Raw genomic sequence first — 25,146 nt, forward strand, 5'->3', positions numbered from 1 at the left:
CCGGGAGAGACTACGCCCCCGCGGGAAATACGTCACTCGGCCTAGCGGAAGGAACCTGCCGAAGTTCCCGCGTGCGTTGCTAACCATGGCGGCTACCAAGAAACCTTTGGAGTTCCACGCCAAGCGGCCCTGGGGTCCGGACCAGGGTGTAGAAGGTACGGACGAGGACGACGAAGACGATAACGATGAATCCGAGAATGGGTTCTCCATGGAGGAAGTGTTACGGCTTGGAGGCACCAAGGTAATGGCCGTGGGCTGCAGAAAGGGGCACCGGGGAGCGGTCCCGCACCTCTTCTTCACCACTGCTCTTTACAAGACAAAAGCCGAATTGAGCGTTTTTGTGCTCTAGCCTTAGAATGTAGGCGGGCCTCTCATTTTGTGGACGTAGTGTAACAGGCACTCCGTCAGGTCGGAGAGGACTGACTTTTCTGGCCGTGACCTCGTGGCGTCCGTGTTTTGAACTCCAGTGGTGTTGGGTTTTACATCGCGTTCTCACCAAGTACATGCACTTGCTCACTGTATGCTCAAGAAGCTCTTGGAACTTACATCCTGGTTATGGGAAAGGAACTGGAACCAAACTGTGGAATACATAGCACGTCAGATGCTGAGGGGATCTGGGAACCCTTCACTGAGATAGACGTTCGAGCGAAAACCTGAAGGAAAATAAGGACTGAGCCTTGTTTCATGAACAACAGAAATGTCAGTTTAGCTGAGGCAGAGTGAGGTTAGGGGAGGGAAGTAAGAAACGAGGTCAGAGAAGTAAGATGGTAGGGTTTTGCTCTGGGTTTGACGAAACCATTAGAGGATTTGGAGCAAATATGTGACAGAATTTGGCTTATTTTTTATTTAGTCTTGTTTTGAGATTAGAATCGGGAGTGGGGTGGGGATGGAATAGACGCAGGAGGAATGTATCTTACAGGAACAGATTCAGTTTGCTCTGTTCTGGGACTGTATTTGATTTTTAAATATGTAATATATGTACATGCTACAAAAAGGTTTTGTCTTGTTTCATTTTTAAGGAAGGGATACATGGCGAAAAGCCCTTTTTCCCTGCTTTTTACTCTAGCCTTGCAATTTACTTTCCAGGAATCAGTATATTTATAAGCCTCTTTTGTATCTTCCAAGGAAATACACATGCATGTAATTTTTTTACACAAGGGCACCATACTACATCTATATATAATATTTTGCATTGGCTTTTTATTTTGCCTTAGAGATCCTTCCATATCAGAATGTAAAGTTCTGTCTTTGGTTTAAACCTGCATAAATCATTGTGTCTGTGTTAATTTTCTATCGGCCATTTATTGTGGACATGTAAGTTGTCAATATTTTGCTGTGTTAAATAATGTTTCAGCTATAACTTTGAATATTTCTTCCCACATTTGTAAGTGTACCTTCAATCTAAATATGTAGAAATGGAACGGCTGAGTCAAAGGATGTGTGTATTCTGTGTAGTTTGATTAAAGATGGCAGATTGCCCTCCTTAGAGGTTGTGCCAGTTTACACTCCCATCAGCCATGAAGGAAAGTCCACCCCCAACTCTTTCCCTAACACCGCCTGTCATAATTTGATCTTTGCTTATCTGACAGATTAAAAAATGGATGCATCATTGTGATTTTAATTTGAATTTCTCTAAATGTCAGTGAGGTTGAGCATCCTTCCATATTTTTAGAGTCACTTTTTTCTATGAACCATTTGTTTATATTTTCTTCATATATTTCTATTGAGCTGTCACCTCCTTAACTGATGTGTAGGAACTTTTATGTTGATTATTAAGACAAATTACTTTGATATGACTTGCAAGTATTTTCAGTTATTTGTCTCTTGATATGTATAAGAGAGGATGATAAATTTACCCATTCTTTCCTTTATGGTCCCTAAGTTTTGTTTCAAATTTGGAAGGGTTTTTCCCTACTCTGAAATTCTTTTAAAAAATTATGTTGTGCCTTCTCCCATTATTTTACGGTTCTATTTTTTTACATCTAAATCTATGATCCCTCAAGTATTTTCATGTAGGATGAGAAACCAGGCAATACCATGACAACTGATTTCAAAGATAGAAGTTGCACATTAACTTTTGACGTTATAACTAAACTGTTGGATTTGTAAGTTTTTTTTTTATGTTTTTATGCAGCACGATTACCTTTTGCTGGCTGCTTTAGATGAGAATGAGGAAGTTGTGGATGGAGGCAAAAAGGGAACAATTGATGACCTTCAAAGAGGTGAATTGGAAGCATTTATTCAAAATCTGAATTTGACCAAGTATGCAAAAGCTTTCGTAATTGAAGATGAACCAACCAACAAAGAAGATGCCAACAAAAAAGCAAACGTATCTAAATTAGGTAATAAAAAGCAAAATGCAGTAGAAAGTGAAAGGACATCAGTGAGTAAGCTGAAAAATAAGAAGAGACCAGAACAACATTCTGATGAGAACAGCAGTGCCGTACCAAAAGGAAAGAAAGATAAACAACAGGACGTCTTTGAATTTTTTGAGAGACAGGCATTGTTGCTGAAGCCTGGAGGCAAATGGTATGATCTTGAGTACAGCAATGAATATTCTTTGGAACCCCAGCCTCGGGATGTTGTGTCTAAGTACAAAACTTTGGCTCAGAAGTTGTATGAGCATGAAATTGACTTATACAAAAATAAGACAAATAATCAAAAGGGAGCCTCTTCTACCTGGATGAAGGCGATTGTGTCATCTGGGACCCTAGGTGACAGGATGGCAGCCATGATTCTTCTTATTCAGGATGATGCTGTTCACACACTCCAGTTTGTAGAAACTCTTGTAAACCTTGTGAAAAAGAAAGGCAGCAAACAGCAGTGCCTTGTGGCTCTGGATACTTTCAAAGAGTTACTCATTACAGACCTTTTGCCAGATAATCGAAAACTAAGGGTTTTCAGCCAGCGTCCTTTTGACAAGCTAGAACAATTGTCCAGTGGCAACAAGGACTCAAGAGACAGAAGGTTGATTTTATGGTATTTTGAACACCAGCTGAAACACTTAGTGGCTGAATTTGTGCAGGTCTTAGAAACTTTAAGTCATGATTCATTAGTAGCCACCAAAACCCGGGCCCTTTCAGTGGCTCATGAGCTTCTTTGTAACAAACCAGAGGAAGAAAAGGCTCTTCTTGTACAGGTAGTAAACAAGCTGGGAGATCCACAGAACAGAATAGCCACGAAAGCCTCCCATCTTTTAGAGACATTGCTTTGTAAACATCCCAACATGAAGGGCGTTGTGTGTGGTGAAGTAGAAAGGCTGCTCTTTCGCTCAAATATCAGTTCTAAAGCTCAATATTATGCAATTTGCTTTTTAAATCAAATGGTTCTCTCCCATGAAGAAAGTGAACTGGCTAACAAACTAATAACTCTTTATTTTTGTTTTTTTCGGACTTGTATCAAGAAAAAAGATATGGAATCAAAAATGCTTAGTGCTCTTTTAACAGGAGTGAATAGGGCGTACCCTTATTCCCAGACTGGAGATGACAAAGTGAGAGAACAGGTTGATACATTGTTTAAAGTGTTACATATTGTGAATTTTAATACCAGTGTGCAAGCTTTAATGTTGCTTTTCCAAGTAATGAATTCTCAGCAGACAATATCGAATCGATACTATGCAGCATTATACAGGTAAGTAATACCCTTTTAATATGTGAATATGAGGAATAATGTTATACATACACAGTGCCCCTCTGTGGGGCAAGAAAAAGACTTACAAAACTGAATTTTATGCTCCCCTCAGACTTGTTCTTCACGAACTTTGAGCCACTTAATCTTTGTTTCCCTGTTGGATAACTACCATATTTTTCCATATAGAATGTGCTCTGGTGTATACTGTGCACCCATGTTTTTGGCCCAAACTTTCAGGGGGGAAAATTTTTGTTTTAATTAATTCAATTTTTTATTTATATTTAGAAACAAAACCAATTATCATATTTCAGGATATTATTTTGCATACAGATGTCACTATTGCTTTCTGGAGTTCACTTATAATGCACAAGCATAAATAAAAGAATTTAAAACATTTACATAGCCCTAGCTAGTGTGGCTCAGTGGACTGAGCACCGACCTGTGATACAAAGGGTCACTGGTTTGATTCCCAGTGTAGGGCACATACCTGGGTTGCAGGCTAGGTCCCCGGGTGGGGCGGGGCACACAAGATGCAACCGCATGTTGATGTTTCTCCCTCCCTTCTCCTCTCCAAAAATAAATTAATAAAATCTTTAAAACATTTATGTAGATACAGAATTAGTACTACCCATGTATAACACTCATCCTTATTTTTCAAAAATTTGAGCAAAAATGTGTGCATTATACATGGCAAAATATGGTATGTTACATTCTTTGAAAACATTGTCATTTTTTATTTGGAGAAGTTTTTAAATACAGAAAAATGCACTCCTCCCCAAAGCATACATATCCTACCACCAAATATTTCAAATTTAACATTTTGCTGTATTTGTTTTAAATCTTTTGGGATATTAAAGAGTTAGAACTACAGATGGAAGTGTTCTTCTCTTCCCACTCCTCACCCCATCCTCAATCCTGTATTTCTTTATCCTGTCCTTCACACAGCCATTTAGTGACTCACTCAACAGGAACTGACGTGCCAACTATATACTGGGTACTGTCCCAGGTGCCTAGGATATATATAGCACAGTGCACAAAATTCCCACCACTAGAGGTACTTTCATTTATATTGGGGAAGTCCGATGGTGAACAGGAAAGTTTGTTAGGTAGGGAGGGTTGGTGGTTGCAATTTTGGAATAAGTTTTAATACTGGGATTAAGATTTTGTATACTGAACTTTGTAATTGTCCTGCGGTGTACCATTGAGGGATGATCTTTTGAACAGCACTCCAAGTATACCAGTGAGCTTTGCATTCCCTTCTTTTTTTTTTTTGTAATTTTACAATCATATGTTTTGTGAGAAATGTAATGTCGTGGTTAATTCTTGGACTAAGCCACACTGTCTAAATTTGAGTCTCAGCCATTAGTTTGCTGTATAACTTTGAACAAATTACTTAATCCTTATTATAGCCCTATAGGTAAACATGAGTAATCCCATTTTATTGTGGCATGGTTTGTCTAAAAAATGGAGTGGGAAGCCTATCTCCTAGGGTACTTATGAAGATTATGAAACTTTCCCAAGGTAACACAGCTAGAAAATGACAAAATGGGGACTTTGATAAGATTAGTGAGTATTAATGTATATATTATCCCATGTAATCTTCATATGTATGTTAAGCACTTAACAGTGCCTGATACATACAAGTTCTGAACTGTAAGTATTGGCTGCTGCTATTAATAATATTATTCACATGGATTTCTTCAGTTTAATCCTTTTAATGGCCCTCCTTTCTGTGGGGTCCAATAATTTGTGCAAAATCATGCAAACTATAGTTAGGTGGCAAATCCACGTAACTTGTACTGGAGTTCATAATGTTTCACGGCACTGATTGCACTGGGACACTAAAAAGAATCTCAAAGGCCTCTCTCTGCATAACTCTTTTCAAGTAATAAAAACTTCACTTTTTTAGTTTGGGAAGATTCCAATGCTGAAAATGTAGAGGATTCACTATCTTTAGTTTTTTGTAACTTCTGAGGATTACAAGAACTTACAATCTTTAGAAAATGTTTGGAGTCTATTGGAAAACATTTTTCTAATATCATTCAACATCTCAGTGTTTACTAACATACAGTTTCACATCTGGAGAGTAAGCACATTCTTAAATTCTTTAAATTACTGCTTGCCAAGAACCCTTACAGATGGATTTGCTCAGGGCTTAAAAGACTTCTTAGAGAATTTATTTCCTCTTGGTTTTATTAAGTACCCTATAAATAAAAAGTCCCTAATATTTGGGGATAAAAGGAATGAAATTATTTGATTTATAAAAATGTGCTTTATGAAAAGCTGCAGGAACATGCTCTCTGTCAAATGGAGATACACCTATCTAAATTCTCATATGTTTCCATTGATGTGTAATGGAACTTAATAATTAAAAATGGGTTGCAAAACGGATGAAAAATTTAAATGTGAAGAGAAAAAATTGAATATTGAAGCTTGAATAATGCAGAATATTACTAATAGGTAGGTAGGTGCTAGAATTATGGAAATGACAAATGGGAAAACTGGGTATGCAGAGCAATATGATAGTGTTTTACAATATTAAATATTTTTATTTCTATAATTAACAGGGAAAAGTTAATAGAAGTACTTAGAACAAGAAGTAATGATTCCACGTGAGCATTTCTGGAGGACAGTTAGTTCTGGGTATCCCATCTCTGGAGGTTCACATCAGTTGCAGCATCTCTAATCTGTAGGATTGAGCAACTAGAATAAAGAGAGAATTTAAAACTAATATGAGGTAATAGTTGAGAATCCTGCAGAAGAGACTTTAGGGAGAGAAGACATAAGTTTATAGGGTCAAATATTTGAAAGGTGGTCATATGAAGTATAATTACATTGTGAGGGTTTTTTTCCCCAACTTTATTGAGGTATAATTAGCAAATAAAACTGTATATATTTGAAGTGTAAAATGTGATGATTTCTTATACAAATACATTGCAGTGATTACTGTAATCAAGTTAATTAACATCCATCACCTCACATAGTAATACCTTTTTTTCTTTGGTAATAAGAATGCTTGACATCTAATTCCTCAAATTCGAGTGTATAGCATAATTATAGGTGATTATCAACTATAGTCACCGTGCTGTACATTAGTTCCTTGGAATTTACTCATAACTGAAAGTTTTGCCCTTGGACCAATATCCCCCCATTTCTACCCACCCTCTGCTGCTAGGACCCACAAATGTTCTCTGTTTCTGAGGTCAAGTTTTTTTTTTTTTTAAGATTTCGTATGTAAGTGAAATTATACAGTAGCTGTCTTTCTCTGTGACTTATTTCACTTAGCATAATGTCCTCCAGGTTCATCCATGATGCAAACAGCAGGATTTCTTTTTTTCTTATGGCTGAGTAATAGTCCATTGTATGTTAATATTACATTTTTATCCCTTCATCTGTTGTTGGGCACGTAGGTTGCTTCCATACTTTGGCTGTTGTGGAAAATGCCATCAACATGGGAGCACAGATACCTTTCAAAATACTGATTTCATTTCATGGGAGTATATATCCAGAAATGGGATTGCTGGGTCATGTGGTAGCTCTATTTTTAGTTTTTTGAGGACCTTCTATACTGTTTTCCCTAGTGGCTGCACCAATTTATACTCCTACCAACAGTGTACAAGGATTCCCTGTTTTCCCCATCCTCATCAAAGTTTGTTATCTCTTGTTTTCTTGGTAATAGCCATCCTAACAGGTGTGAGGTGGTTTTTATTTACATTTCCTTGATGATTAGTCATGTTGAGCACATTTTCACATGCCTGTTGGCCATTTGTCTTTGGAAAAATGCTTATTCAGATCTTTGGCCCACTTTTCAAATCGGTTGGGAGAGGGGTTTTGTTTGTTTCTTGCTGTTGGAGTCTACAGGGTTCCTTATGTATTTGTATATTAATTCTTTATTAGATAATGGTTTGCAAATATTTTCTCCCATTCCATGGGTTACCTTTTTATTTTGTTGGTTATGTCCTTTGCTGTGCAGAAACTTTTTAGTTTGATAGAGTTCTATTTATTTTGCTTTTTTCGCTTGTTTAGGTTATTTTGTGTTACTTCAGATGGCAGTATTAGAATAATGGTTGGAAATTATACAGGAGCAGATTTCAGCTATGGGTTAAGAGGAGATAGACTTTCTAGTAAAATTTTGTCCAAAAATGGATTGGGTTCCTAGTAAGAGAGTGGACACTCCACAATCACTATAGGTGTTGCATAACCACTTACCATGGAATAACCATTTATTCATTCAGTAAATTAAGCGCCAGACACTGAGGTTATAACTGAATAACACAGGCCAACCCGCAGTTCCATTGGACTTGGGCTTAGCGGGGATTAAAAGATTGAACAGTGTCTTAAACTGCAAAGAGCATAAATACGGAATTGATAGAACAATGGAGGAACCTGTTTTAGATATTATGGACATGTAGACAGTTGGGGAAGAATGTTCTGGGCAGAGAGAATGGCGTATATGGGTGTTACACAGTCAGTACATCAGACTAGATATTCTCTGAAGTCCTTACAATTCAGTTTTCTACTATATATGTATGGTCTTCACTAGAACCATGTGGAGGAGGCTGCGTGTGGTCACCCAGCTAGTGGGTAGTGATGCAAGGATGAGAACCCAGATCTAGTCCACTGCTCTCATGGATCGGTTATTGTTTGGTCTTGGATTAGCTTTTCATGTGTGGTTCTGTATCTATAAAAATTAATCCTGTTAGGGCTGTGCCCCCTTAGTCTAGGCAAGGGTGCCCAACCTTTTGTCATCTCTGGGCCACCCTGGAAGAAGAGTTGTCTTGGGCCACACATTACATACACACTAATGAAAACTGATGAGCAAAAAAAAAGGTTTTAAGTAAATTTACAATTTTGTGTTGGGCCCCATAGCCATCCTGGGTCCTGTGTGGCCTGTGGACCGCAGGGTAGACACCGCTGGAGAGGATGGAGAACCATTTGGAAAAGAGTTAAAAAAAACAGACGTCTCTTTCCTGTGATCACCCACCCCTACCATCATCATTCTTTTTGTTCTGGTCATTGACTTGCATTTTGCCTCTTGGCAGAAATAATCTCTTGTTCTGAAATAAGTAGGAAGGTTATCCCTAACTAAGATAAAGTTAGTAGTTGCCTCTGGTATGTGGCTGCTGGTTGTAGAAATGTTTTATGAATGAACACTTGATCTTATTTTTTTGTTTTATAGGAAGATGTTGGACCCAGGATTGAGGATGTGTTCAAAGCAAGCCATGTTTCTTAACCTCGTCTACAAATCTCTCAAAGCTGACATCGTGTTGCGCAGGGTGAAGGCTTTTGTAAAGAGGTTACTTCAAGTTACTTGTGAACAGATGCCACCATTCATATGTGGAGCTTTATATCTTGTGTCAGAGATCCTTAAAGCAAAACCAGGTTTAAGAAGTCAACTAGAAGATCATCTGGTATATTTTACAACTATTGTTTAAATTGTGTTCTGAAATATATTGGTGTTTTTCTTCTTTGCTTCAATGACAGTAATTTTCTTAGATAGCCGGAGCATGTCAGTCATGCACTTGGACAGAGCTGGACTTTTAGTCCCAGGTGTACAGTTTACCAGCTGGGCGTATTGCTTGACCACTTTACTCATAATAAACCACACTATACTAAACTGCACATATATGAAATAATTACAGACAGTTATAGGGCTAGTAGATCTCTTAAACCCATTTCTTCAGTTGTGAAATGAACATAATAACGTCTGTCTGGTAGGGTTATTTAAAACATGTCGGAAATTTATTTAAAGGCTGAATGTTTTTATGTGATAAAAGTCCCAAAGTCTCAGGGATTCTTGGCTCAAAACTTAATTCTGTTACATTAAGAAAAAAGATATGTTCTTCCCTCTATCTAAATCTCCTTGATGGAACTTGAATGTTTCACCAGAATTGCAATAAGTGTATCTACTTTAAAACTGCCTCACATAATTGAATACAGACTTATAGTTGATTGATTCAGATTCATTAAACCACTTTTTCAGGAGTCGGATGATGAAGAAAATTTTATTGACGTAAAAGATGATGAAGACATAGAAACATTTACTGATGCAGATAAAGAAAAAAGTACCGTGAAAAAAGTCGGGACAGAAGAAACTGTGTCTGAAAGTCATGCAGAAACCAAGAAAGCAGAGTCTGCCTCTTGGGTACACTTTGATAATTTGAAAGGTGAGCTTTTTAAATCTTTAAATTATTCTCAAATTTTTAAAATAGGGACTTAGCAGTCCTCAGTATTGCTTTCTTAAAAACAGGAGCTCTCATAACCAGATATATTTAAGACCTTAGAAGTACATTTTTAATGTAGTGGGTCATTTATTTATTCACAATACTACAGATAGTAAATATATATTTTAAAATAATTTAAATCTTAGAAATTAAAGCAAATACCTTTTAGAACTTTGAAGATTTAGTGAGAAAACTATGGACATGGACATGTTAGCTGCACAATAAACCTTCATTTTATTCAGCTATTAATGTAAAAGTTTGTGTCTTTGAACGAAGTTTAGTTTCTTGATCTTTACCTGTATATGTATATATGTAAAGGCCTCAAACATGGAACATGTATGAAGATATGAAATGTGTATACATGAAAGTTTTATTTATAAACAAAAGTATTTTGGTTAGATAATTGTGAATTGTATGGAGGTTTTGGTTCTTTTGTTGTTTGAGCATCATATTCACCCTCTACAGTTTCTTAATGTTTTAGGATTGAGAACTTTCTGTGAGATGGAAACTAAGTTTTAGATATATGTACACAAGCTGAATTAAGTCTATTGACTTAATGGCCAAAATAAATCTTTAAAAATGCATTCTCTTCATTTGAGGCTGTAAAGAAAAGGTTACTAGTCTCAAGGATCAAGAAATACGTCAGGCCTGTTCAAACTTGCGGGACTTGGGGTCAAATTACTTTCTCCAAATTTCGGTTTGTCTGTAAAATAGAAAAGACAAGGTTGGTAGCCACCAAGAAAGTTTTTAAAAGAAATCCATCAGGAGTCTTGGGGCTAAACTGGGAATAATTCTTTAGAAGGTTGATGAGCACATACATTGTGAAATAGACAATTCATAGTGTGTTCTGAAAGGTCTTTGGTTTCAATTTTTTAATCCTGAGTTCCTGAAAACATGGGGAAAATGTGAACCCTGTTCCAAGTGAGAATTATTTCTGGCCATAATTTAATGATAAATATTTAGAACACTCAAAAGTTCCAAAAGACTTTAGACCTATTTCATCTTCAAATCATTTGCCATCTTAACATTTATGACATAATTGACCAAAAAATAGGCATCTTTTGTTGTTATTTGAAAAGGGGAGAAGTTTTGAAGTGGACCTTTTAGTAGCTGGGATAAAATGCGGCCTGATTTATTCAATAGCAAATGCTAACATCGGTGCCAAGATAAATTCTTGAAGGGGCTTGGAGTTAATAATCTAGGTGGGCTGCTCGGCTAATTGAGAACGTTGGAGATTTTATCTGTTGGTAACATCAGTGATAGTAGCATTAGTGATATCTTGGGCTAAGAATAAAGCATTTGAGAAATTCTGGGTTTTTTTGTTGTTGGTCTCAGGTGGCAAACGGTTAAATACATATGATCCATTCAGTAGAAACCCTTTGTTCTGTGGAGCTGAAAATACAAGTTTTTGGGAACTCAAAAACGTAAGATAATTTCTATTTGTCTTTTGATTCATTTGTACGATATATTTGTCCTCATGGATTTAACACCCTGGAGTACTCATTTTTCTTGCAAATAATTAATATATTGTTATTTAGACATGAGTTAATTGTCATAAGGAAGCAGTTTGAAGGACGTCACTCAGCTATAATACTTTATAACCCGTATTTCTTGTTGCCTCTGATAAACATTAAATTTCCACATTTATACGTTTCTGAATGCACATAGAGAAAATTCTTAACTAATGCACATGCAAAATAAGGATGTTGTACATGGCTACAAATAAAGTTTGCTTTTTTTAGGTAGATTATTGCATATAACAGTTCTGTAAAATAGGTAAATTTTGCTTTATGCATTAATGCCCCTGAAAAGTTTTGTGATGAAAGTACTTTTTGCAGATTACTTTCTAAATGTGTAGGAGTAGCTTTACAAGTGGTTTCTCTTGTAAAGCAATTAAGTGTTTTCCTATACAGTGATTCTGTAGGTGTGAGCACAGATTCCTGGACCCCTAACCCCCTTTCAGCAAGCCTGCAAGGTCACAACTACTTTCAGAATGATACTAAGGCAGTATTTACCTTTGTCACGATGTTGACAGTGGCACTGATGGTGTAAAAGAAACAATGGATAAAACTGTTGCTGCCTTAGCATGATAAAGACTAACGCTAAGATATACTCGCATCTATTATATTCTTTACTGCCACATATTTTCAGTTTAAAAAACAAACAAACAAAAACCAGCCAGTATCATGTTAGAATGATGAGGCAGGAAAAGTTAATTGATTTTATTATCTTGACTCTAAACTACATTTGTCTTTAATATCCTGTGTGCATGTACAGCAAGAGCGCACCATGCATTCTGCTGCATGCCTAAGTGGGGAAGTCGTCTTCTCTCCCAAGGACAAGTGTCTGTGTAGGTGTTGAAAACTCAATTAGCTACTTTTTTCATGAAAGACTGGCTGAACAACAGACTTTGTTTATTCAGACTTGGGTGTTGGAAAGACATTGTCTTGAACATGAAGAAAATCCACAATTATGTGAAAGGCTATTAATAAATCCTGTCTTTTTCAATTATATATCTGTATGAGACCAGACTTTCTTCATATACTTCAACTAAAATAACATGAAATACGGAAGCAGATGTGAGAATCCATTTTCTTTTATTAAGCTAGACATTAAGATCTGCAAAGCTGTAAAATAATGCTACTCTTCTCACTAATATTTATTTGTCCTTCAAAAGTTTTCATGAAATATATTAATATATAATAGGTCTATTGTTACTTTAAACTATTAATATGTAATAGGTTTATTGTTATTTTAAGTTAAAATGTTTGTTGTAATTTCTAATTAGGTAAATAACAATAGAGATATCCCATGTAAATTATGGAAGTTTAAGCAGCCCTGAGACCAAAATATTGAGAATCACTCCTAATGTATTAGCCTAACTTTCAAGTCTCTGGATTTTCTGAAATAATCAATTATTGTAGTAAGAATTGACCTCACTCACAATTTTCCTTTTAGCTGTCTGAACATTTTCATCCCTCTGTGGCTCTATTTGCAAAGACTATCCTTCAGGTAAGTCTAAAATATTCAAAAGACAGGATAAAAGTAAGTAATCTAGTTTTAGATAATAAATAAATGGTCATACAATATTTTCTCCATCAGATAGGATCATACCCATTTGTCTGCTGTTGTAAAGGAGCAATGACTTACTGAATACAGGGCAGCAGTTAAGTGTTCCCACTCTGAGATGAGTGGAAATACAGGATTTTAGGAAACCACAGTTACTTAGTACATTCTGGCTTTTCTCCTAGAGAAATGTTGCCTTCTCCTTTCCTCTTTGCTACTATAGGGTTTGGTTCCTAGTTAATGGTTAAATGACCTATATTATTTATATTATTTACCTATCCATATAGTCAGCAATTTATCATAGAATACATAGAATGTGTATTTGATTTTGTTAAGAATAATGTGCATGACAAATATTTGAAGTCACTTATTACAGTTTGTGCCTTCTTTGTATTATAACAGATACTTAGAATTTCTTATTTTTTTTCTCATCTGGATGCATACATGCAATTTAAGTTCTGAAATTGCCCCCATCTTTCAGGGAAATTATATTGAGTATTCAGGGGACCCACTGCAGGATTTTACACTGATGAGATTCTTGGATCGATTTGTATACCGAAATCCAAAGCCACATAAAGGCAAAGGTATGCTTCTATTTGATGAATTATTTGGTTTTCAGTATTGACATTTAATAAACAGTACGAGCGTATGACTAAAGTTTTACATTACGCTGTGATGATTTTACATTTCAGACAACACGGACAGCGTTGTGATGCAGCCAAAAAGAAAACATTTTATGAAGGATACTCATAGTCTTGCTGGTGAGTGTTAATAATAATATTTTTTTATATTTTATTTATTTACGTAGTTATTTAGAGGGGAATGAAGGGAGAAATAGAGGGAGAGAAACATTAATCAGTTGCCTCTCGCTCGCCCCCAAATGGCCTCCTGGCCTGCGACCCAGGCATGTGCCCTGACGGGTAATCGAACCAGCAGCCCTTGGTTTGCAGGCCAGCGCTCAGTCCACTGAGCCACACCAGTCAGGGCTATAATAATTTATAAAAGCCTGGGCAGTTGAAACTTACAATATAGTGTAGGTTGATAACACGTAAGTTGTGTTATGTGCTCCACTGTGTTAGAATAAAACCTAAGCACCAGAGACATTAGCCATCTTTTATACCCAAGGACATGTAGGCATTACTAAGTCTGCTCTGTCTGACTGGGCCTTTTTTTTTTTTAACTTTATTACACAAAATTTGAAACATATCCAAAGTAAAGAAATAGTATGATCAACTTCTCCCCCACCCCTTCCCCAGTGACCATGACCCAGCTTTAACAGTTACCAATATTTTGCCATTCTGCTATCACCTGTGGCTTTATCAATGAAAACCACCCCCTTCCCAATAGATATATGTACTTACTATCTTTTATAATTCAGACCATCTTAAGCTCTCTAATATGAGCTTAGCAGAAAACCCATAGTTTTGTTACAGAGCATCATGTTAACTTAGTGGTAAAGTTCTACTTTAATGGGTTTTCACCCATCTTGAGATCTAACTCTTTGTTTTTCTATTCAGAGCCAGCATTTCTTTGCATACCAAATCCAAACTCCTTTTCATTCTAATGCTACGGTGAAAACACACCTTATAAACCATTTCATTTCCAACCTACTTCACAGAGGTCCAGAGGTGTGAAAAGACTTGCCCAAATAGAATAAGCCAAATTCCTCTTTAATCAAGATGAGTCAGAAATTTCTGCTTTGAAGAGGGAAAACTAATGTGCCTGTAGCTCCCTACTCTTGTTCTTAGTTTTCCTCAGTATTAAGTAAAAGTGTGGATAATTCTGTTTGCCTTGGCTTCCTACTTGCAGAATAACAGGCATTGTCATTTTTCTAAGATGAAAATGGCAAGTTTAAAGTGATTATTTATTAAAAGAACTGTTTGAATTTTTACCTCTCTTGAAATTAAGATCTAGGATGCAGCTGGAGGACAGTGTGAGACCCTTTTCTTTCACTGCGATGTACAGAAAGCTAAATACTGCCTCCCTTTCATGGTGCCTGACGCTCACTTTCATATGTTGGCTCTGCTCCACACAGACTCTTCCACAGACTGTCCTCTGCACACTAGGACCCCTTCTGTCCCCCTTCATGACATTTTGAGACTTTAGACTTGTAGGTACGCTGTATTTAGTCTTAAGAGCTTGAATAACACTAAAAGACTTTCTTTAGTAAATTAATATTTTTAACTGAATTTTTCTAGTGAACAGTAAGGAGTTCCTTGCAAAAGAAGAAAGCCAAATACCAGTGGACCAAGTGTTTTTCTATAGGTAATATACTTAATATAGTTTTGTTTGGGGAACTGTTAAAATTTAAAAGTTTAGAATCCATAAAAGGCTTTGTTAACATAGGCCAACGCTGAAAACGTTAGACATATCAGTATTCATTTTTGTGAAGATAATTTATAAATCATTTCGCTGACATTAAGATACCTTAAGGGAACTTAAACAAGTAAATTTGGGGGTTTTGTTTTTAATTAGCATTTTTGTTTTATGAATCTTGACATTGTAGAACTTAATCTTTAATTTCCTTTTTTTAATACAGTAATTTTCTAACAGGCTTTACATCTGTATTAGTCTAACATAATGACAGACAACTCATGAGTCCAAATTAGTCCAAAATGTGGCTCTAAGCAGAATTAGCAAAATGCACTTTGCCGCTAGAGAGATAAGTCCTGAACCTACTGGTATATTATTACTAAATGCCTTACAGTAGTAAAGGAACTGTTACCTCATGGTTTGTTAATTTTGTTTGATTTGCTCTATTAAAACATTTTATGTGAAGAATTTTGAGTGTATGATCCTATCTCAAAATGCTGTTTTATTGTATCCTAACATGACAGTAAGTCTGATAAAATAATATGAGTAGAAGTCAGCCATATTTTACGATATTCTAATAATTTTATCAGTGTTGACCTTAAAACAACCTTTCACATGTACCATTTAATTAAGGTGAGTTGAGGATTTTTTATGAGGAACTAAACCTAAATATTTGAAATTTAGACTTCACATTTTAGAAGTTTCCAACTCTTTTGTAGAATTCAACTTTTTCCTACAGTAAATACAAATTGTAGTCATTTATTTCCAACTGAGTTAACAGCTTTTACACTTGTTTTGGTGAATGGTCATAGGTGCTTTGATTATAGTAAAGTAATTCCTTTAGTAAAATTATCCAATATATGACATGAATTTTATTTTAGGTATTATAAAAAAGTTGCTATTGTTAAAGAAAAACAAAAACGGAATGCAGATGAAGAAAGTATAGAAGATGTGGATGATGAGGAATTTGAAAAGATGATTGGTAATTTGTTGACTCTTCAATTTGTAAAATAATTTATTACTATTTATTTATAGAACTCATGGAGTATCAGTGGTAGAAGTGGCCTTAGTTTAAAAAAATCATTTAACTAAGAATACCATGCAAATCACTATGGAGAATTAAAAAATATTTCGGTGAGATAATTCACATGACAAATTCATGGAGGAAAAAATATATTTACATGAATATATTCATTCTTAAGGCCAAATCTTTGATAAAAGAGAAACCATTTTTACTGTTACTAATCTTGCATTATTGGTAGCAGTAGTCTACTATTTCATCTATTTTATCTTCATACTCCACAGAGCTAGAAAACCTTAATTGAAATTTAAACTGAAGAGAAAACATGGGAAATTAGAAAGGCTTACATTGAGTTCACTTGAATAGTTCTAATAAAGTAAAAAGGACTGCAGTTGTTAAATATTTGCTATTTACCCTCCTTTTATAAAAGAACTATTGATGGAATCCAAAATTAACTGGACCGCATATTAGTTTAGGAATTTAATTAAGGTCAGTATATTCATAGGTTTATTTTGGTGTTTGTCATAAACAGAATCCTGAGTGTTACTTGATTTAGAAGAAAGACACATCAACTTAGTTATTCTTTGCTGTATCTTACAATTTGTATATTGTTCTCTGGCAGATACATTTGAAGATGATAATTGTTTCACCTCTGGAAAGGATGATCTTGATTTTGCTGGGTAAAATACATTTCTTCATTATGTTTTTTTCACTGCTTCCTCAGCATTTTCCAAACTGTTCCTCTTGAGTAAGTTTGGAAAGTGAATCCAGTACTTTCATTTTGGACCTTCATAATGCATGTTAAATAAAGGGCCTTCTGTAACTCTCCTTTTAAACCTCTTCATAGCCTAATACCCTGGTAGTCACCAAATCACATTTTAAAAAACAGCATCCTCTTTTACATTACAAGTTTCCATCTTTCTTCAGCAATGTGAAAAAGAAAACAAAAAGAGTTAAGGGTGAGCCAGAAGATGGAGATTCAGAAGACAGTGATGATGACCTTGATAACTTGGATGATGATGAAGTTTCTATAGGAAGTATGAATGAAGAATTTACTGAAATTGATGAAGATGGAGGAACATTCATGGACGTGTTGGATGATGAAGGTGAGGGCATTCAGGGTAAGCACTTTTTAAAATACAAGAATGAAACAAACTATCTTCTTCCTCAGCAAAGGCTAGTTTTTCTGTTGAATGTGCTGAGTTTTGGACTTATATTTTAATCAACATTTAGGCTATGTGTGCGATACCTGTTGAGCTGTTAGGTTGCTTTTTTAAATAATAGAATAGTAATTATTAGTTTCTAAAAGTCAATATTCATCATTCATCTCATAACCCTAGAGTAGTCCTGTTGTTTTTAAATTACTTAACAGCACTTTTTTTGGTAATAGAACTTAATGATGAAGTCAGCTCCAAAGTCAGTTCTAAGAAAAGCAAGAGGAAAGGTGCAAATGATTTTGACTTTGCTGGATCATTTCAAGGTAAGAAAATGTATTTATTAGTCTCTTTGAAACATAAGCGTTGTGCATATGAGAGATATTACTCATTATTTCAGGAAATTAACTTTTCTAAATTATTTGTTGGTGCAATTTAGTTTATTTTTACAATGGAAAATAAATTTTATATATTTCAATCTGAATACACATCTGAATATCTCTAGATCACTTTTTTCATTCATGTTTAAACCATTCAGTTATATTTAAGCCTTACATTTTCCATAAACACCTTTTGCCTTTTCTCAACCAACTCTTAACTCTGTGTCGTTTGATATGCTCTTTGTTAATTAGATAGATATTTTTAAAGGAAAATCACTGAGTATTATAAACAAACCTTTATTTATTATGTAATAAACATACCTTCAGTAATTTCTTAATAGTCCAAAGAATAAAAACTCTGGCTTAATTAGAATTTACATTTTGTCTTAAATATTCCAAAACCCATCCATGTCAACTTTGGAATTTTAATCTTGCCTGATACTGTGAAATTGGGTAAACCTTGATCAGTGGCCAAATCTGAAAAGGCAAAAAGATATAATAGTCATCTGAACAATTCTATTAGGATATTACCTTTTAAAAAAGTAGTATATACTAACTCTTAAACATATTTCTATCTTTAAATGCCAGCTACCTAATGGTGATAGAAGATAATAATTGCAATTGTGTATTTTAGCCCAAATATATTTTTTAACAAAACTGTATTGAAAGATGTATATTTTTCAAAAATCACTGGATTTACAATTGAATGATCTAGGCTTATACTTTTTAGGACCCAGGGGAAAAAAGAAAAGAAATCTCAGTGACTCCGACCTGTTTGTATCTGCTGAAGAGGTAAGGCTACTATACTACTTTAAGAAGTTAGCTATTCAACTTTGTTCTAAGTTTTCTAATAAAAGTACCTCTCCCCTCCTCCCCTTTTTTTAAAGTTTGGCCACCTATTGGATGAAAATATGGGATCCAAGTTTGACAACATTGGCATGAATGCCATGGCTAACAAAGATAATGCAAGTAAGTAACTTGAATTTTTAATTGAGGTTTTTTAATAGTCATACTTAGAACTTCTGAAGATTATATAGTATGAGTTGGCTAAGTAACTTTTTAAATACTTTATAGACGCTTTAATTTTTTCTGATATTGATAGTTACTGGCTTCTGTCCTTTTGCTAATAAAAGTGTTCAGGGGAAATAAAATCTTCAGAGCATTTGTTCCTTTCCTGTCCTAGTCTCTTCTTTCTAAAACGGCAATCTTTGGTCCTAAGTACGGAGGGAAGGTAACAACAAGCGGGGGGTTTGCAGAGTGGACAGAAACAACTGTAGACCAGAAGTTCTGTCACTCAGTGGGGTGTTTTAGGGGCCTCCAAGAGTCTGCAATGTGGAGTGTTCATCTTTCTTCTCCCCCAAAGGCCTCAAGCAGCTTAGGTGGGAGGCTGAACGTGATGACTGGCTACACAACAGAGATGTGAAAAGTATCATCAAGAAAAAGAAGAATTTCAAAAAGAGGAGACCAAAAACTACTCAGAAAATTAAGAAGCAAAGAAAATGAGTGTTTTCTCAACAAATTATAAATTAAAATTCTACTTACTCCTAACTTTTGTTGTTCAGCCATTTTTCTTGATCCTGCTCTCGGATTCCATACATTCCAGAACATTCAATGGATTTGTAATAAACTATAAATAAAAATAGTTGTCATTTATAAAATCATGTAAACGTTAAAAATAAACTATTGAGAACCATCAAGCTTATTTTCTTTCTTGCTACATATTTCATGTAGAAGCGCCTGTAGTAATCATTGTAATGAGCACTATTAGGCAAATACTGTGCTAATTACACAGTGTTACCTTGTTTGATCCTTAAAACAATTTGTGTAGTGGGCATAATTATCTAATTGACAGAGAAGGAAACGGCTCCATGGTGTTAGCAAACCTAAGATGTGTTTTAAATTTTAAATTGCGGTTTGATGCCATCCCCACCTCAGGTATCCAGCCCGAGAGCTAACTGCTCTCTCGTAGGTTACTCTCAGCAAGAGTTTACTCTGTTCTCAGAAGGTGCTAACATAGGTATGAATTTTTTTTTTCCTTTTGGAAATTGATATCACAAAATAATGTCATTTAGCTCTTAGTTGAGCGTAAGAAAAATTACTACTTAGTTTCGATAAATACCTACAAGATGAATGGGCTACCTGAAACATACCTTCTAAGATGGAGGGAAATTTCTTGCTCATTGTTTGCCTGAAATCTGATGGGGGGGAAAAAATCTAAATTAGACATTAGGAATTAATTACATTAATTCATGCAGCCATAATATAGTGCTAGCCTTAGGGTCTATCAACTAGGAATCCCACAGAGCAGAAAAATTTCTTAAGGTCCTTTTGGTAATCCAGGAACTATATCCTTTTGGATCTAAATTGCACTTGCCTTACATATAGCCATCTGTAGTAATTTTGTAGTTTTTAAAATTTTGGCCTATATACATGATATAAGTTACTTAGAAATATTTAAAAGCAAATTTTTAATGTGTATTTCCGTAAGGGAATTACTTTTATGGATGCAACTTGTTTTGGATTTAGAAATAAGACTTTGTTTTTTAAGTTGATTTTAAACTTTGATTTGCTTTTAAATACTGTTGGGATGATTTATACCCACCCTGAAGAGTTTAAAAGTATAGAGACTTTGTGACTATCCAAAATTATCATGTAACAATGTTCTAGTGAAGTACTTTTAAGAAAACAAGTGACACCTTTCAAGGTTGGCCACCACTCAGGCCTGCTTTGGTTAAAGAAAGCAGCACTTCTTAACTTAAAATATGTGAGCTCAAAAAAAATCACCCTGTGAAATGTCAAAGCACTTTCAGTGACGGCCAGTGGCACAGCAAAAGTTTTCAGTGCCCCGTACTGATGCAGACAGGGCTCAGTGAACCTAAGAAAATGGTGACAATTCAACTACACTACTCAGTCTACCAAAGGACGAGGTGCACTTTGCTCCAACTGTGCTCCCCAAAGAAGCCAGACATAGGACACTTGCTCTATGCCCCCCACTAGTAAGACTCCGGGAAGTAGGAAACCTTTCCCCTAGTCTACAAATACAAATACTAATTTTTAAGGAGGAAATTAAGAATAATTTATAATAATTGATACCTAGTTTCCCTTGTGGCCATAAAAATGCCTAATAATGCTGAATTGGAAGAAGCAGTTTCTCTAAAAATGTCATCTCGCACTTAAAATGCAGAAGCAAACTGCATACCCCCTATAATATGCTAACTTCTCATCTATGATTACCTTGGCTTGTGTCCATCTTTTTAAACAAAGCATACGCTCCAAAAACGCCCAAAAGTTCAGCCACTAAAACTCCTTTAAAGATCTTCTTTGCCAGGGGTTCCAAAGTGCGAGCCATCCTAAGTTTAACAACAAATATGTGTAAACCTAAATGAGCATGTTCAAACATAACACCGTTTCTACAAAAATAACTCCAGTTAATTCCCACAGTTTGAATGATTAGCTGTAGAGGAATAAAACCCCAAAGTTACCGGTTACTTATTTGTATTAAGAGATGTCCCAAGTTCCTAGTTTTCAATCTCCATGCCCTAGGGCAGCAATTTTCAACCAGTGTACTACAACAATTTTTAAAACATGCAATAACAGTATTTAGTTGGGGGCACTGACTTCTCTTCCCTAAAACTGTCAAATGACAACAGCCAACACAACCATCTGGTGTGAATGAATAAAAATTATACCTATAAATCATGCCAATTTTTTTCTCAGACAAAAATACACCTTTTGGTGTGCTGCATAATTTTAGTAATTAGATTTTGTGTGCTGTGAGATGAACAATGTTGAAAATTGCTGCCCTATGGGCACAATGAACCAAAGTCATTGGATAAAGCAGAGAGGAGAATGGAAGAAGGTACTGTAAACAGAATAATTTATGGACTTACAATTTTAAAACTGTCTAAGGATATAAAAGTGTGGGAGATAGAGTAATTTTTTAGCTGAACTAGGAATTAAGGTATCATCTAATAGGTACGGTCTGTGAAAGCTTGTAAAATACTCTACAAAAATAAGGTTATTCTGTAAGTCATACACGTCTATAGCTGGAGCTTTTCGTTTATTTACACAACATATATTGAACTACATGCAACAGCCCAGGCATTTTATACAAAGCTGAGCAATAACTGGTTCTTGTTCCTGAACAGCTACTATTCTCACAGTATTTTCAAACTATGTCACCCAAAAGCTTGTTAAAATGCGCATGCCTGAGCCTCGGCCTCCAATTCCCCAGTCCCCAGGTTCTGATTGAGCAACTGCAGGCTGGGTGCCCCAGTAATTTGCCCTGCAGCAGATAACTCCAGTTAACGATCATACAGGAGGCCAAAGGACCAAATGAGGAGGAAAACTGACCTAATCGCCTAGTAAGTGGCAAGACTGGACTTTAAATCCTGATTCTCTTCCTGTAATTAAAATAAAATCTAATCAAAAGAGAGGATTGAGTCTTTATTCTCTTTCTCTAAAGTAGAAGCTAACCACAGTAAAGGGCTATATAACAAGAAAATAGCATATAGACTCTTACTGGATATATGAAGTGTAAACCCAAGTTTTTACTCTGCCTCCTTACAACCCTAAAGTCAAGAACGACAGGAGAACCACAGCTTTCAATCTCAATATTTTGATACTGTCCTAGGTATGCTCTTTGTCACATTGTTCTCTGCCCTTTGTGCAGATGGTATGTTCTCTAACACTCAGCAGCCCCAGCTCTGCTCACTGTCCTGCATTTACTCCATTCACTTCTGAGTCTTTTTCACAGTGCCCAAGGATGGGGGTAATTAAATGCCCTACCTTTGTAGGATTATCCTACTAAAATCGTTATCAGGTGTCCCTTCTCCCCAAATTCCCTTCTCTCACTTTGATAATGTGATCACCCTGGGAACTAAAAGATTAAAATTTTATTACTCTTACGTAAAAGAAATGAAGCAGAGGAAGGAAGGAAGGAAGGAGGGAGGGGAGGAAGGAAGGAGGGAGGGGAAAAAGGAAGGGAGGAAAGGGAGCAAGGAAGGGAGGAAAGGGAGGGAGGGAAGGAGTAAGAGGAGGAGGAAGAAGAGGAGGAGAAGAACTTATAACCACCAGGCAGGTGAGTGGGTAGGGAGAGTTGTTTTGCTGTTTACGACAATGCTGGACATTACTGACAGGAAATAAATCCCGATCAGTACAGGGAGCTCTTAAAGAGTTATTTCTAATGTTCAAGGGGTGAAAAGAACAAAACAAGGCCTGTCTGTAGCCAGACCCAGTGTAAGGAATCCAAGTAAAACTGTGTTTTGTTTGCTGGAGAGGATGAGGTTAAGGGTTCAAACAATAAAATCCAGATAACACTGTATAATAAATAAATTACCTTGCCTGAAAATGTGTGCCTCTCACACACACAATTTTACATTCCAAGTCCCTCAGCTCTGGAGAGGCGTTCATAACGAGGGATAAAGTCAATTTGATAAGACCACCAAAGGCATACTGTCCAAAACAAAGCTAGGTTACTAAGTGGCAGAGGAGGAACAAAAGTAGACATGCTTTTGGAGAAGGATGGAACCTAAGTGAAGTTTAAAATAAAGTCCTCTGATGGGCTCAAAGGACAAGCAGGGCTGTGCGTCACGGGGTTACCATCTCACTGGGCTGAGAGGCTGACTCAAGGCACAGAAGCTTAAGACAATGTTCAATGTTGCATCCGAAAACCCCTCATTTGTCCACCGAAGCTGGAAATCAGCCTGGCTGATGGTTTCACACAGCCAGGTCTCTTGCAGGTGAGACGTTGCAGAACAAGGTTTCTCAGCTACGTCTCTGGGTTTAATTAGCAAGCCCAGTTTTTTCAGGTTCCCACCGTCAAGAGCCAAGCAACCTCCGAGGCGCCTGGGCCGCGGACCTTAACGACCCTCCGCGCCTCGCTACCCCGCATCACCGCGGCCCCCTGCTCCCACCGTGCTCCCCGGTGCACTGTGGCTGCTCCCGACTCTCACTGGCCGGGGACCCCCCGGAGTTCCAGCCCGGCCTGCGCCGTTCCGGCCGCGGGGCCAAGGTGGCCAAACGACCCGGAAACACTCGGGCAGGTCACGCGCCCGCTCCAGCGGACTGGAGACAGTGACATCGAAGTGTCCTCGGCGTGGCCCCAAAACTCTAGCGAGGCCCCACGAAACCCTGCCGCACCCCGCGCTCTGGGTAGCCCAAGCCACACCTGTGAACCAGAGCCCCCGCCGCCGTCTCGCCGGAATCTTGCACACGCGGAGCTGCGCCCGGCGAGGGTTGGCAGAGCCCCGCCCCTCCCGGCGTTGGCCCCGCCCCCACACCGTGATTTTTTTTTATTGTACTCTTCCTAGGACCCTATTCTGACTGCGCACTACATACATTATTTTATTGAATCCTCAACACAACCCTCTGCTGTGAATATCTCATTTTAGACAGAAGGGGAAAGGCTTACCCTGCCCGCAGTCACACAACTACTAAGAGACAGGACTTGTATTTGAACCAAGGACGCCAACTCCAAAGCCTGCGCTCATTTTGCTGCACCCTTCAACCCAAAGTATGATAGTCCCTAGGAATCAGCGTATTGACTTCACCTGGGAGCTTGTTAGAACTGCAGATCTACTGGAGCAAAATCTGTAACTTAGCCAGGTCCCTAGACAATTCGACTGGAAATTAAAATTTGAGAAGTACTGCCTATGAAGCCCACCAGGTCGGAGGAGGAAGAGGGGGAAGGGGAGAAGGAGAAAAAAAAATAGAGGTCTATTAAGGTACCAGGTGCAAAAGAAAGCTTGGATACCCCAAATAGACACAGATCTTACCTTCACTGACATTGTAATCTAGTGGAGGGCAAAACATGTCCGCAAAGAACTAATGAAAAGTACCCAGTGATTCCGGCGGTGCTTCAGATCTGAGGGATCCGTGAGGTGGGAGGGAACGGGTCATGGCTGGAGCCGTTTTCCTCGGTGCCAGGAAGTGCCTCTGAGAAGCATTCCTTGATGCCCTCAGTTTTCCTCTCCAACCCCCACATGTGGTTCATTTGCACAACCAAACCACCATAAATAGTGGAAAACGTGGATACAAAAACTATGTTCATTTAAAGCGATAATGTCATTATTAGTCAAGATCACTCAGGTCTACACAGACCCAGAGCGCCCATCTCTTCCACTACGTCTACTTTACTGGTAACCTCTTAGCATCTGGGTATGTACAGTCTCTTGACCCCTCCTACTTGTTCTATGGAAACTGCCTCTGGCCTGAACCTCTGTTCTATTAATAGTATGTGTCTGACTTTCTCTCAAGCTTTTCTTAGATTTTTTTTTTTGCGCTATTTTTTTGTGTCTATTACTGTTTTTGCTGCTATAACTCACTTTTCTCAAAATTTTTCATAACTCCGAGGCATC

General features: G+C 37.0%; 2 protein-coding genes across 5 annotated transcripts; one reads left to right on the plus strand and one right to left on the minus strand.

The window, feature by feature from the left end:
• Nucleotides 1–40: 40 nt before the first annotated feature.
• CEBPZ (CCAAT enhancer binding protein zeta) lies at nt 41–19,443 on the plus strand. 2 transcript variants are annotated; one of them, XM_054567749.1, is made up of 16 exons: nt 41–241; nt 2,135–3,630; nt 8,810–9,041; nt 9,614–9,797; nt 11,190–11,278; nt 12,813–12,866; nt 13,402–13,504; nt 13,613–13,681; nt 15,119–15,185; nt 16,115–16,215; nt 16,877–16,934; nt 17,182–17,360; nt 17,645–17,734; nt 18,519–18,580; nt 18,676–18,757; nt 19,152–19,443. In XM_054567749.1, the coding sequence occupies exons 1-16, from the start codon at nt 86–88 to the stop codon at nt 19,289–19,291; spliced, it is 3,162 nt and encodes a 1,053-aa protein (XP_054423724.1). In that variant the 5' UTR covers nt 41–85; the 3' UTR covers nt 19,292–19,443. The 2 variants fall into 2 exon arrangements, with proteins under 2 accessions (XP_054423724.1, XP_054423734.1); XM_054567759.1 differs by having other exon boundaries at nt 2,135–2,529.
• On the minus strand, nt 6,171–24,041 carry CEBPZOS (CEBPZ opposite strand). 3 transcript variants are annotated; one of them, XM_054567790.1, is made up of 5 exons: nt 23,958–24,041; nt 21,023–21,138; nt 19,939–19,983; nt 19,331–19,415; nt 6,171–6,333 (listed from the first exon to the last, which is right to left on the minus strand). In XM_054567790.1, exons 2-4 carry the CDS (start codon nt 21,135–21,137, stop codon nt 19,333–19,335), a joined length of 243 nt encoding a protein of 80 aa, XP_054423765.1. In that variant the 5' UTR covers nt 21,138; nt 23,958–24,041; the 3' UTR covers nt 6,171–6,333; nt 19,331–19,332. The 3 variants fall into 3 exon arrangements, with proteins under 3 accessions (XP_054423765.1, XP_054423747.1, XP_054423755.1); XM_054567772.1 differs by lacking the exon at nt 6,171–6,333 and adding an exon at nt 17,827–18,265; XM_054567780.1 differs by lacking the exons at nt 6,171–6,333; nt 23,958–24,041 and adding exons at nt 17,827–18,265; nt 23,704–23,816.
• Nucleotides 24,042–25,146: the final 1,105 nt, after the last annotated feature.

The sequence above is a fragment of the Pteronotus mesoamericanus genome, unplaced genomic scaffold (genome assembly GCF_021234165.1).
Source record: "Pteronotus mesoamericanus isolate MK-2021 breed Mesoamerican mustached bat unplaced genomic scaffold, CSHL_Meso_final contig_101, whole genome shotgun sequence".
Lineage (NCBI taxonomy): Eukaryota > Metazoa > Chordata > Mammalia > Chiroptera > Mormoopidae > Pteronotus > Pteronotus mesoamericanus.

Bases quoted from the DNA above. Each gene is read 5' to 3' on its own strand.
- CEBPZ (XM_054567749.1), top strand. From the start codon at position 86: ATGGCGGCTACCAAGAAACCTTTGGAGTTCCACGCCAAGCGGCCCTGG. The intron at 9,798-11,189 runs GTGAGCTTTTTA...TGTTGGTCTCAG, and splicing joins ACACTTTGATAATTTGAAAG to GTGGCAAACGGTTAAATACA. The intron at 11,279-12,812 runs GTAAGATAATTT...TTTTCCTTTTAG, and splicing joins GTTTTTGGGAACTCAAAAAC to CTGTCTGAACATTTTCATCC.
- CEBPZOS (XM_054567790.1), bottom strand. From the start codon at position 21,137: ATGGCTCGCACTTTGGAACCCCTGGCAAAGAAGATCTTTAAAGGAGTT. The intron at 19,984-21,022 runs GTAATCATAGAT...CCCCCCCATCAG, and splicing joins AAAGATGGACACAAGCCAAG to ATTTCAGGCAAACAATGAGC. The intron at 19,416-19,938 runs GTATGTTTCAGG...TTTTATTTATAG, and splicing joins ATTTCCCTCCATCTTAGAAG to TTTATTACAAATCCATTGAA.